At 36.9% G+C, this 14,171-nt stretch overlaps 1 protein-coding gene across 5 annotated transcripts in view; it reads left to right on the top strand.

Annotated features, from left to right (window-relative positions):
- The window catches only part of LOC131076879 (uncharacterized), a 165,229-nt gene extending 154,872 nt beyond the window's left edge, over window positions 1-10,357 (top strand). For 3 of the 5 annotated variants that reach the window (XM_058014224.2, XM_058014223.2, XM_058014222.2), the window contains one exon: window positions 9,630-9,977. In XM_058014224.2, coding sequence (XP_057870207.2) covers window positions 9,630-9,665 — 36 coding nt within the window. In that variant the 3' untranslated portion in view covers window positions 9,666-9,977. Of the gene's footprint in view, window positions 1-9,629; window positions 9,978-10,123 lie in introns of those variants that run through there. The other 2 variants (XR_009113497.2, XR_009113498.2) reach the window with 2 other exon arrangements.
- Window positions 10,358-14,171: the final 3,814 nt, after the last annotated feature.

The following is a 14,171-nucleotide window of genomic DNA, read 5'->3' on the forward strand; positions in this document are numbered from 1 at the left end:
AAAATCCATGTTATAGATGCAAGGATGAATGGACACCAGGGCATAAATGTGGAAAGAAAGAACGAGTACACAAGATAGAAGAAACCTCCGAAGAGGAAAATGGGGAAAAAGCAAGCAAGAAAGCAAAATATGGAGATGAAGATGAAGAGTATGGGGTAATTGCCACTTTCACACAAGCTCCTAGAAATAGATTGTTGAGAATCAGAAGCACCCTCAAGGGACAAAAAGTCGTCTCTTTGGTTGATAGTGGGGCATCCCATAACTTTATTGATGAAAGACTTGTTGCCAAGATGAAACTAAAGACCAAAAACTTTAAGGGATTCTCAGCAGCCCAAGCCACGGGGTCATTGGTTAGATGTACAAAGATGATTCCACAACAAGAGATCACGTTGGGAAAAATCTCCATTAAAGTGGACTTGCATGTGGTACCACTAGACATAGACATAATCCTGGGTGCCCCATGGATATACTCCCTAGGGTGTTTTCAATTCGACCTTCCTAACTCAAGGATCCACTTTCAACATGAGGGACAAGAAGTTACCTTGGAAGGGATATCCGATGGATCTGCAAAGGTAGTCTCATGTAAAAGAAAGGAAAGAATATTTCGGTAAGAATAAAAGCATAGCATTACTATTGATATGTATAAATTTTAAAAAAAAAATGGAGATTAATACATTTGACCTAATTACAAGATTATCATGTTATAATGTAGAAAAGGACAAGGGGAATGGGCAGCACAGTGCATGATCTTGGACAAATCAACTCCCCAAGAATCAGCCATACACATTGACATACAACCCATCATAAAAAAACATAGAAGAGTATTTGATGATATTCCACTAGGATTACCTCCTAAGAGGGGATTTGAGCATATCATAGAATTAGAAGAAGGGGCAAAACCAGTCATTACAACCCCTTATAGACACCCCCAAAAATATAAGGATGAAATCGAGAAGACCATAAAGGAATTCTTAGAAATGGGCCACATCCAACCTAGCTTGAACCTAGCTTGAGCCCGTTCGCATCCTCAGTGGTACTTGTAAAAAAGAAAGATGGGACAATGAGGATGTGCATAGATTATCGAGCACTGAACAAGAAAACTATTAAGAACCGCTACCCCATTCCCAGAGTGGATGAATTGATAGATGAGCTTCATGGAGCCAGATATTTTTCAAAAATTGATTTACGATCGGGGTATCACCAGATCAGAATGAGGAAAGAAGATATATCAAAGACCACCTTCAGGTGTCATTATGGGCATTTTGAGTTTCTAGTTTTACCTTTTGGCCTCACTAATGCCCCGGCCACTTTCCAATCATGCATGAAGCACATCTTCCGGAAGCAGATAAGGAAATTTCTACTCATCTGCGTCGATGACATCCTCATTTATAGCAAAACATGGAAGGAGCATCTCCAACATATTGAGGAAGTGCTAAGTATCTTAGAATTTGAATCCCTATATGCTAAGGCTTCAAAATGTGAGTTTGGTTTAGAAGAGATCCTTTATCTAGGTCATAAAATCCATGAAAAAGGGGTCAGCGTGGACGAGGAAAAAATTAAAGCAATAAGGGAATGGCCAAAACCCTAGTCATTAACACAACTCAGGGGATTTGTAGGGCTATGCAGTTACTACAGGTGTTTTGTAAAAGGGTTCTCCAAAATAGCTGCTCCCCTAACAGACTTAACCAAAAAGGGGGCATTTGGATGGAATGAGGCAGCACAAGAAGCCTTCGAAAGGTTGAAGGAAGCAATGAGCTCATGTCCTGTCTTGGCTATCCCAGATTTCACTCTACGCTTTGAATTGCAATGCGATGCTTTAGGAGAAGGGATTGGTGCGGTACTTATCCAAAACAAACATCCTATTGCTTTTGAAAGCCGCAAACTTACAGAAGTCGAGAAACATTTCTCCATCTATGACAAGGAGATGTTAGCTATCATGCATGCCCTAACCAAATTCAGACAGTACCTGGTATGTGGGAAATTCAATATAAAAACTGATCATAATAGCCTAAGGTTTTTCATGAGTCAAAAAGACCTCAATGACCGTCAGCAGAAATGGGTGAACAAAATCCAGGCTTACAACTTTCACATTGAATACGTCAAAGGATCCAATAATGTAGTAGTAGATGCCTTATCTTGACGAGGTTACTTAAATACCATAACAAGCATCACAGGGGATTGGAAAAGTGACATTATTGCAGAATATGTTAAAAATCCACAAGCCAATGAATTAATTGAAGGAAAGGTATCAAATGATGAGTATAGGATAGTAGATGAACTTATTTTGTATAAAGATAGAATATTCCTTGTACCCAACTCCAAAGTTAGAAGGAAGATTATGAAAGAGTATCATGACAACCCTTTAGCAGGGCATCTTGGTTATTACAAAACCTATAAACAAATAAGGGAAAGGTTTTCCTGGAAAGGCCTCAAAAGGGATGTTTTGAAATATGTCCAAGAATGTATGACTTGTCAAAAGAATAAGGCGGAGCAGAACCCCCCTGCCTGTCTATTACAACCACTTCCCATTCCTAATCAAAAATGGGAAAGTATTTCAATGGATTTCATCACCGGACTTCCTAAAGTACAAGAAAAAGATAGCATCTTTGTGGTAGTGGACAGATTGACCAAGTATGCTCATTTCATAGCTATATCTACTCACTATAAGGCCCCTCAAATAGCAGAAGTATTCTTCCGAGATATCTTCAGGTTGCATGGATTACCAAAGAACATTATTAGTGATAGAGATAGCAAATTTCTTAGCTTGTTTTGGCAAGAACTTTTCCGATTGGTAGGAACTAAGTTAACGCCTAGCACCAGTTATCATCCGCAAACAGATGGACAAACATAAATTGTCAACAAATGGATAGAAGGGTATCTCAGAAATTATGTTACGGGCCAACAAAAAGCATGGATCAAATGGTTGCATCTTGCGGAGTATTGCTACAATACCACCCATCACATGTCAATTGGGATGAGCTCTTTTAAGGCATTATATGGATATGAGGCCCCCACTTTTGGAAATCTAGTCGCCCAAAGTAGCAAAGTACCAAGAGCAGTGGACTTCATACAACAAAGCACAGATATTATGAGGACTCTCAAAGACAATCTTCACCACGCCCAAAATCAACAGAAGATCTATGCAGATCTAAAATGCATGGAAAGGACATTCGAGGTTGGAGATTTAGTTTTCCTAAGATTACAACCATATAAGCAATCATCAATCAAGGTAAGCGGGGCCGAGAAGTTGAAACCCCGGTTCTATGGGCCATATAGGGTTCTACGGAAGATAGGAGAAGTAGCCTATGAGATAGAATTACCCGAGAACAGTAAAATTCATAATATTTTCCATGTATCTAGACTTAAGAAAGTCCTCGGGCAACAAATAAGTCCTTGTATAGAATTGCCACCACTTGACAATGAAGGCAAACTTATTCTGGAACTAGAAATCATCCTAGATAGGCGAGAGAAAGAAATCATCCTAGATAGGCGAGAGAAACAATTGAGGAACAAAATTATCCCCGAATACTTAGTAAAATGGAAAGGCTTATCTAGAGACGATGCTACATGGGAAGGGGAAGAAATTACGACCCATCCAAATCTTAATTTGCTTGAGGACAAGCAAATTCGGGACCGGCAAACTGTCATGAACCATGCCTAATCTATGTATAATAAAACCAAATGTAATAGAAATCATAATTTGTGAATACAATGGTTTAAATTCTAATCCATAAATCTTTTGTGTACCTTTATATTGATGTATTATATTTTGGTATATTATTTTGATTTATTATATTGATGAATTATTAATTTGATTATCCTAATACATTTAAATTGATTTATTATTTGCTAATTAATAATCAGTAATTGATTGTATGATACACCAATTAAAAAATAATAATAATAATAATAAATAATAATGATGTTCCTATGTTAAATCAACAAAGAGATAATAACATAACAAACAATATTAAATACCAAAAGTATCGGATCTTAATTATAATGCAAGAGAGGGACGTGACCTTTATTAAAGCCATGGCTCTCCCCAAGGGGCATCGGACCCATTAGTATAAGACCTGGGTTGCACACGAAAGGAGGGGGGAAGAAATAAAAAAAGGAAAACAGCCACAGGAGATAAGAAAGAAGGATACGGACAGACAAAGGGAGAAGGAAACATCATCGGTGGCAGCCCAGTCTGTTAAAAGACAATCCAACAGCAGTCGATAGGAGGTAAGTACAGTTTGAATGTTCTTTTAATTATTAATACTTAAGTTTCACGTATAGCTCACAAAACATGTTGTAAATTATTAAGTATGAAGTGTATTTTGTTTTACAATTTAAAGAGAGATTTAAGAAAATAACCAGTCAGCACATATAATACGTAGACTAGAAATATGGTCTGCTGCTAATATAGTTTTAGAATTGTTAATTCAATCAGTAACTCGGATACAACTTAATGTCATTAATGCAAGTCAATATAATTAATACTAATAATTTAAATTAATATGGCCATTACAACTATAAGGTATTCAGGATAGTTTAATACATTAATAAAAAAGCATTCATACAAATCATTCTATCAATAATATCAATAATGGTAATAATTAAGCAATGCAAATTTACCAAATGTAATGATAACATAATATGTGGATAAATCACTAAATAATTAATTGACAATGTAATTCAAATAAGCCATATTAAATTTAATTACTTAACCTATAGATGGCAGTAAACTTATTCTGCGTCTTTCTCTAATACTTGCAAAGATAGGGAGTGTGTGGGGGAAAGGCAGAGTAAATCGGTCACATGGCGAAAATGTCCCAAGACGGGTAGTAAACCCTGAGGGAGCCGCATGTAGACCGTGTCATGCACCCTTGGCACAGTAAATCTTCCATTTGGTAAGGATTAGTAGAATAGGGAAGAAGAGTCTCATGCAATCTATGGGGTGTAAATCATACAACACAAATTTACAATCCTTTTAAACTTATTGGAAATACTTTAGCATTTCATTATGGGCATAAGTAAATGATTGATAGGTATGCATAGTATTAGCTATGGTTGGATAATATGAGAAAAGACCAATTTTGGATAAAGGATGAGCTCCTATTCCTAGATCCTAAAATTATTGGTTTATTTATGTTTTAGGGTGATTTTAAGAAGGGGACATCACAGGGGACTTGTATGAAATTGTTGCGATAAGTTTTGAGATAATAACCATAAAACATTGTTCTCTGATGGTGTCCACTTAAGTTATTTTTTCAAGACTTGCATGGTTTCACCTTCCTCACTTAGAGTAGAAGTAGTATAGTGCTTTGATTTCAATGGAGAATGTAATGGTGTTTTGATGAATTTCCATGGTTCATACTTTTTGCATCTTGCTGATTGTAATTTGTAGTGTAAAGTTAGCTTGAACCCCCTAAATTTGTGCTAAGTTCGATTGTGGATGGTCGTTTGGATTGCGCCGTTTTTGGGTATTCAAATGTACTTTCTCGATTTGAAAATCCTCTAGCATCCCTAGAAGATTGCACCGGTTCTTGCAGAGTTGTGGTTGATTCTGGCGAAGCAGAGCTTGGTTTATTTGGAATTTGTCCACCAGAGCACTATTCATTGTTATCATTGTCCTTAGGAGTAGATTTAGATCCTTCTAAACCCTTTCCCTTTTACTTTCCAATTCATTCCAGTTCAGTCTGTTTGAAGCAGAATCATTGCAAAATTGCCATATCTGATGATGGAGTTCCAGCCCCAACAAAGAAGTGAAAGAACGATGCAAACGTAAGGCCCCTTGGATTACCAGCAATCACATCAGCCAATTGAGTCATGCCCACACATTGAAGGAACCTTGGAGTCGATTGTTTGAACTTCTTGCAACCTTAGCATGCAATCACACTTTGATCAAGAGAGAGTGAAGTGACCGTTAGGCAACTTTATTCTGTGTTCGACGTAGTCATAAAAAACACGTCAACAAGACTGATTATGTACAAGGGTAGGATCCTTCTTCTACCTGAATCTAAGCTGAAAGAGAAGGTATTACAGAGCTTTCATGACATTCCTCTTGCTGGTCATCAAGGTTTTTTCAAAACTTATAGGCAGACCTGAGAGAGATTCTCTTGGAAAGGGTTGAAAAAGGATGTTTTGAAGTATATCAGGGAATGCCATGTTTGTCAGAGGAACAAGGATGAGCATACTGCACCCGTTGGATTGTTGTAACCATTGCCGATTCCAGTCAAAAATGGGAAAGTATCTCTATGGATTTCATCATTGGGTATCCGAGAGCTAGTGGGAAGGATTGTATCTATGTGGTGGTAGATAGATTAACGAAATTTGCTCATTTTTTCACTATCACCAGCTCATTTACAGCAGCTCAGGTTGCTGATTTGTTCTTCTGTGAGGTGTTTAGACTACATGGGCTACCTAAAAACATTGTGAGTGATAGGGACAACAAGTTCCTAAACTCTTTCTGGCAGGAGATTTTCAGATTGTGTGGTACTGTGCTCACCCCAAGCACGAGTTACCATCCTCAAATAGATGGACAAACTGAGATAGTTAATAAGTGGTTGGAAGGCTATTTGAGAAATTATGTTTCAGAACAACATAAGGTGTGGGTAAGATGGTTACACCTCGGTGAGTACTGCTATAATTCCACTTATCACATGTCCATTCGGATGTCTCCTTTCATGGCACTCTACGGATACGAGGCCCCTAGCTTTGCTGATTTGGTGTTTGGAGATAGCAGAGCACCTCAAGCTAGGGATATGGTTCAACAGTGTCAGGATATTCTGAAGGCATTGAAGGACAATCTCCAGATTGCACAAAATCAACAGAAGATGTACGCTGATCAGAAGCAAATTGAGCGTTCATTTGAGGTTGGTGATATGGTCTAGTCGAGACTCTTCAGGCCTTCAGACAATCTACTCTTAAGAAGAGTGGAGTGGAAAAACTTAAGCCACGATTTTATGGACCATTCAGGGTCATCAGGCGAGTGGGCGCCATGGCTTATGAGTTGGAGCTACCAGCGAGTAGCCGGGTACATAATGTCTTCCATGTGTCACGCCTCAAAAAGGCGCTTGGGCACAATGTGATAGTTTCTTCTGATCTACCTCCTTTGGATGAAGACAGAGAGTTGGTGCTAGTTCCTAAAGCAATCCTTGATGTCAGGGAACAATTTTTGAGGACCATCAAAGAATATTTGGTTAAGTGGAAAGACTTACCGGTGGAGGATGCTAGTTGGGAGAATGAGGAGATATTACAACATTTCGGTTTGCGATTGCTCGAGGACAAGCAATTTTGGGGAGGGCGGATTGTAATGTCCCCTTCTCATTAATGTGCATTTAGTGGTCCATTGGCCTATTCCGGAGACCCGTAGGCTATGTGGAAAGGAGAATTAGGGTTTCCAACTTTTGTGGAGTTATGCTCAAGCTTTTTAGGGTTTACTAGGAGGGAATTCTTCAGTTTTGTCTATAGTTTCCTTCTGGGTTTTTCATGAGCTCCAGGGTGGCATAACATGCATTCGATTCTTTGGTGAAGTGAGAACTTACTATTTTTAGTAAGTTAGGGTTTGGTTGTTTGGATGATGCTATCTTACTGAGGTTTCCAAGCTCTTTCTTCGGGTGCGAAGATCATGTTTTTTCGGAGGAGTATTTCATGACTTACTATTTTTAGTGAGTGGCAGTATTGAGCAATTCTATTTTTAGCAGTTTGGACATGGTCCTGATCCTGTAGCAGTTCAGTGGTCTTCATTGCTCAGCTTCATCCTTGATTTTGTTGATAATCAGTATTGGAGTCATAAGTGATTTAATTAAATATTATTTCCTTATCCTAAGGTTTAATATTTAATTATTTTATTACTGATTAATGATATATTGGGTGACTTAGGAAAAGATATTTATATCTAATATCAATGTCATTTTCCTAAGATAGGCGTTGAAATTTGAAGAATGCATTATGTTATTATTGAAGACTTAGGCAAGTTCGAACTTGCTGAAATTATTGGTAAAAATGCAACTTGGTTGCCCACCTTGGGAAATGAAACGAAATGTCATTTGGACGCCATGTGTGAGTGAAATGAAATGCAAATTGGAGGTGAATTTACATTTGAATTTCAGAGGGAAAAAACTATAAATACAGGTGTTTGGCCTTCCATTTGGTTATCTTGAAAAATTGCATCGTTATGCTGCCGGTTTGGCAATAGAAATCTGAGTTTCGAAGTGAGCCTTCCTAGCTAAGTGCAGTTTCGTACTTGCAGCAGGTATGATTTCTTTTGAAACATAATCTTATGTACAGGGAGGCTGAGTTTGTGAGCTTGGTTTTCATCAAAGAAATAAAGGAGATGTCTTTGAATCTTTGTGTCCATTTCCATTTCCTTTAGATTCTCATTTCCTATGTGTCTTTGCAATCACTCTTTGATGTTTTTCTCTGTTATGATCAGATTATGAATTTGTTCGTTGCTAGATCTGTGAGTCTTGATTTATCCATATCAAGGGAAATTACTATTTATTCTCTTGGTTATCACTTGTGAGTTCTAAGGAGATGATCTGTGTGTTGTCTTCTTTCTCTTCACACTAAAATTCCAAGCGCATTTGTGGCATGGCTATGCACAAATATTGGTTTGCCTTTTCTGCTTTCTGGTTAAATGCATACCACAGAAAATCAAATTATATTTTATGAGGGAGCTGGCCCTCTCAAACACAAAGGAAGATCACCAATGCAATGGTGATCTCTCCAACTGTTTGTGGGATTTGTCTTTATTTTGGTGGGCAAATGGAGTTAAGATTCAATTCATTTTATAAAGACAAATCTTTTTACTAACACAACTTATGTGACTTCACAGTGTCTTGTCCATGTATTTCAACTTCACAGAACCTTGCCTGGCTTCAACAGTTTCAGCTCCTTCGATTTCTGTTGCGAGCATATCCCCCAATCATACAGCAGAAAGAGAATCTTGTGCTCTTGTTTTACCTCTAGTGAAGTAGTCAGACTTGACCATGGACTGCATATCAACCACTGAGCTTTCATTTATAGAACAAAAATATGAATTCTAATCACAAAAGATAAATACCTATATTTCAAAATCTATGGTGTACACTCTCATTGTTATTTGCTCTCTTGTCTTGATGCTATTAAAATGCCTTTAAATTTAAAAGCAGCAGGTTTTTATCATATATTTTGTGTTTTTCTGGCTTATTGGAAAATCCAAAATTTTCTTGAATTAAAGCTAATCTAGAAAAAAAAAAAAATCTGTTTTTTTTTTGTTTGTCTTTGCCGATTTTTACCTCTAATGATTTTCACTGCTAACTATCCTGTCCTTGTTAAATGGGAAATCTGTATTTAGCTATTCTTTTGTGCTTAATGATATAATGGCTGGTTTCTATTGTTGTGAAATGAATGTTAACGTAGCTAAGTTCTACGAAAACTATGAAATAGAAATTATGACAATATTGTGTGAAAATTTCTGATTGGCATGAATTCAAAGCTCACTTTTTTTTAAAATAAGGCTAAAAGTGTTAGAACATTAAGTGATTATGAGTTAAGTACTGATGTGTAGCAGGTTTATTTTGTGCTTCCTGTTAGTGAAAATATATATTTTGCTGTGCTGAAGCAATCATTTTGAAAATTGTGTTGGTGCTTATCAGCTTGTTCAGTCTAATGGAGTAGAAGATGCGAAATGAATAGGAATGTACAATGGGATTGACAATGGTCTTTGGTTGAGTGGAATGGTATCTTCCAGTAGAAACTATTTTATCAGGGGCAAAACGTCATGGACAGCTGAACATTGCATAAGAGCATGAGTACTCACCATAATTCAACCACTTATGCTCTAGTGAGTGCTTTTTGTAGACATATGCTTGGAAATATGGCGAATCTTACATGCTGTTCTAATCTAGATTAGAGATTATATTGTTTAAATATTTCCCTTGGTGATATATAAAAAATGTAAACTAGGGATTTATTTTAATTAATAAGAGCAAAATTTGCAGATATTGGCCTTTTCAAGCAAGCAAATCTGCCCTCGAGTTATTTATATGATAAAAACTTAGAAAAAAAAGAGAATTGGTGATTCAATATATAATAGAAGATTTCAAAATAAAATAACCACAGGGATTCGAAATCTCTTTGTATGTAACAGCTGAAATAGAAGTATGATTGAAGATCAAGTGACCATCAATTGCATGTTTCATTGTTATTAAGGCTTCACATCATGTCGGGCAACATGAGCAGAACTAAAGGGGTTTGGTAGAGGAAAGCAGCCCTCACATTCACCACATCAGCATGCAACTCATCTTGAGGTTTATCCTACAGTGCTACTACTGCATCCTTAAAATCATGATATTTCTTTACTATAATTAAGTTTTAAGTGAAAGTGCCTCGAAATTACTTTTAAGCTTCACCTTTAGATACATTTTAAGTTTTAACTCATTCAACCACTTAATTTTTTCTTTCTCACTTTGTAAATTAGTTATCCAACTCTAAGAATCCTATCTTCTATGAATTCAAGTTACTTTTCTGAGAATGTGGTCTCTCTTTATTTGCGCTTCTTTACTATCATGATAGCTTTGTCTTTTAGTTGTTTGCAAACCTTTAAAATCAAATTAGGGATGCATGTGGTCATTTCCCGTAAATTAATTTCATTTTACTTGGACTCTTTATAAATTCGCTTATATGCGACATATTAATTCTGAAAGTCCAAGAAACAACCCCGCAAAACTTGGGATATTGTTACAGAGTCAAAGAAAACAACTCAAGTAATGGAAAAAGTCTGAGAAGCCGATAACCCGATATAATATAAAAAAATAAAGTCTTATAAGATTTCAGTCCTTGAATTTACAATTATTAGAGACACGGATGAAACTCCTAAAACATAAGATATTAAAGGACATCTCCAATAATCTGATTCTTTGAGGTGGTGATAGGGATAACAATCTTTGAAACTCAAACTATCGGAATGTTTCAAGAACAAAATCTTGCCAGTTCTGTTTGAGATTGGTAACTTTAACAAGGCAAGAGAATTTTGGTTTTAATGCTACTAAGGAAAACTTTATTTGGCTTAGGCTTTCTTTAGAATATTGTGAGAAAGAGATATTAAATGGCATTGCCAAATTTTTGGTCACTTTTTATCCATTGAAAATGTCACAAAATCTATGCAACGTTTGTTTTTTTTGCTAGATTTTGTGAGTTTTGATATTGATGAGGTAAAATGTCATAAAACTATGTTCCAACTTTGGTGTGTGAGAGTAGAGAATCCATTAGGAGTCCTTGCACATTTGCTTGCATTTCCAGAAAGCTAGGCAGTTCTCCCATGCATGTTAAGATATCAAAGAGAAATACCATATTTAGATGAAAAGTATTATGAATCCTCTTGAGCATGGGAACTATTGTTAAGATGTTAAAGAGTGCTTTGATATAAGGAATGAAGGAAAGGATTTGGACATTTCTGGTGTGGGTGCTATAGTGGACATGTGGGGGTCTCCAATTAAGGACAAGAGAAAGCTTGAAGTTATGACTAAGTGTCCTTTGATTGAGCCTAGCTCTTCTTTAAAAAAGGTAGGATGGTTCAATTGAGTTAAGCTTTGAATCCACATTAGAGTTCTTCAGTGAGCTTTGGTTTTAAACCTCCATGGTTGTTGTTATGGTTCTCTGTTTGTTGTGGCCTTACTATTTGTTTCATAGGGACTTTTTTTGGCTTTAAGGGCCCATTTCTTTGTTGGTTCTTTGTTCTTGTTGGTTCTACTCTCTTGTGGTTGTTACAAGTTCTTGATGTACAATGTTTTCAGGCCCTTTCAAAATCCACTTTTGGCTCATAGCTCCTATTAAAAGTGCTTATCTTCAAAAATAAGCAATGAAAACATATAGATACACAAGAATAAATTAAGCAAAATCAAAGCATGAATAAGCAAATATTGTGGTATCCAAGAACTTGATAGGTGAAGATAGTGGTACACAAAAATCTTAAAAAGCTCACATTTTTAGGGTCTTAGTGAGAACATGCGCTTAGACACAACAAGCCCCTAGAATTTCATATATTGGAAAAATACATTTAGAACTTTTTTTCCAATATGGAAAAAATGAAGAACACACCAAATGGAAGCCAAAAGCTTTATATAGACAAACAAAGTAGAGGCTAGGTTAGGAAACATTGAGAGATTAAAATCCTTTGGATTCGATTTAACCCAAAAAACTTAAGAGGAAATTTTTAGTGGTCCAATAAGGTCATTTTTTGGTGTTGTCTTTGGTTGTATCTAGTCTTATCTCCACAATTGTGATCATCATAGTCATCTAGACGATGTAGTTTGCAGCATTTTCCCTTATCATCTAGCTTTGATCCTAGAGGTAGGATAATCCTCCAAATCATTAATAATTAGCTTCTAGTACTTAGCTTTTTGGTGGTTTACCAAAATGAAGAATTGATTTGGTGGGTTTCTTCTTTTACAAGCAATTATTATGTGTAATTGCCATCATTTTAAAATTTATATATGTATGCCAATGCAATTTATCCTCGACCTTTTATGATGTTATTAAAGGCATAGTAAATCATGAGATCCCTCCACTTCAATAGACTTATCTATCTTATGAAAGCATTGCCATGGTTAGGGTCATTAGTTTAATATTGTTTATAAGACTTTCTTTGGGGGTAGTTGATCTTTGTTTTCTTCTCGTGTATACTGAGAACATTTTAAGCAGTGATCCATGAGGACACGTTCCCCCCCTAGGCACATGTTTATGAGACGGGGACATGACGTCCCTTGCCGACCCGCACTGCTGTCGGTGCACCGCCAGAGACGTGGAGACGTCTTGGTGTCTCCAACGAGTCTTGGAGATGTCCAGGCGTCTCTCGAGGGTCGGGGAGAAGCTCATAAGTCTCTCGTCCAAACACTTTTTAAGCGTTTAAAAGTGGTAATTTTTTTATTGTAAGTGAATTTTTGGGGTTTGGGGGTTACCCTAATTTGATGTGGGCCCCACCCATGCCCCCTATGCATTACAAGACCCCTAAAATTATTGAGTTCACTCACATTTCTATTTTTATTTTTTTAACCAGCAAGGTGAAGAGAAAAAACTTTGAAAAGAGTGGCTGAAGGAGTGAAAAGAGAGTGTGCAAGTGTAAGAGGAGTGAAAAGGAGCAGGAAGAAGAGGAAGAGGATTCTACAACAATTTGGAGAGATTTTTCAAGTACAAGATAGTTTATTTCTTGTTTTTTGTTTGTTTCATTTTCTATTTTTCAATTTTTTTGTTGTTTAAACTTGTTTTTTCTTTGATTCATTTCAAAATCAGATTTGATGTTGAATCTTGAGGGCAAAATGATGAATGATAATATCATTCAACACCAAATTTAAAATTAATTTTTTTTTTTCCAAAATGTGGTCCAAGTAGTGACAAATGTAGTCCATGTGTGTATAGCAGCAGGGAAACTTATTGAGGCAACATATAGACATATTTGGTGGACTCCATGTTGTGTGCACGCCATGTACAATGCATTCAAGGACATAGGGAAGATTGATTGGATTAGAGGAGTGGTTAGTGATGTGAGAGATGTGCATATGTTTATCTGCAACTACCACACTTCACATGCACTCTTCGGGACCTTCTAGAAGAAGTTCTTGAAACGAGTTGAGACCAGATATGCATCCTATTTTATTCTCTTGGAGAGAATGATTGAGTTGCAAGAGGCACTGCAACTAATTGTTATGACAGTAGAGTGGAATAGGTTGGCTGAGGCCAAGACAGAGCAATGGAGAAGGGCGAAGGAGATAGTGAAGAGTGATGTGTTTTGGACCGATGCAAAATTTCTCCATCATTTCTCTAGTTTCCAAGTCATTAGATATGGGGATGGGGATGCACCTAACCTTGGAGAGGTGTATCAGTTCATCGATTCTAAGCTTCACCAGATGAGGGTTGTTGTGCGAGTGAAGGACCTCACTTTAGCATTCTACAATGAGCACATTCGACCAATTATTTAGCGCAGATGGGACAAGCTCAACACTCCGTTGCATATGACTGCCTATGCCTTGAATCGTAAATGGTACAAGACAAGGCGTGGTAGAGTTACACCGATTTAGGATGATGAGGTGAAGGCGGGGTCCTTTAGGTGCATAGAGAAGATGTATGATTCTCGATATGCGAACGTAATTTGCATTGAGTGGACAAAATTTGTCACTCTTAGGGGTTATTTAGACACGACA

Source organism: Cryptomeria japonica, chromosome 10 (assembly GCF_030272615.1).
Source record: "Cryptomeria japonica chromosome 10, Sugi_1.0, whole genome shotgun sequence".
NCBI lineage: Eukaryota > Viridiplantae > Streptophyta > Pinopsida > Cupressales > Cupressaceae > Cryptomeria > Cryptomeria japonica.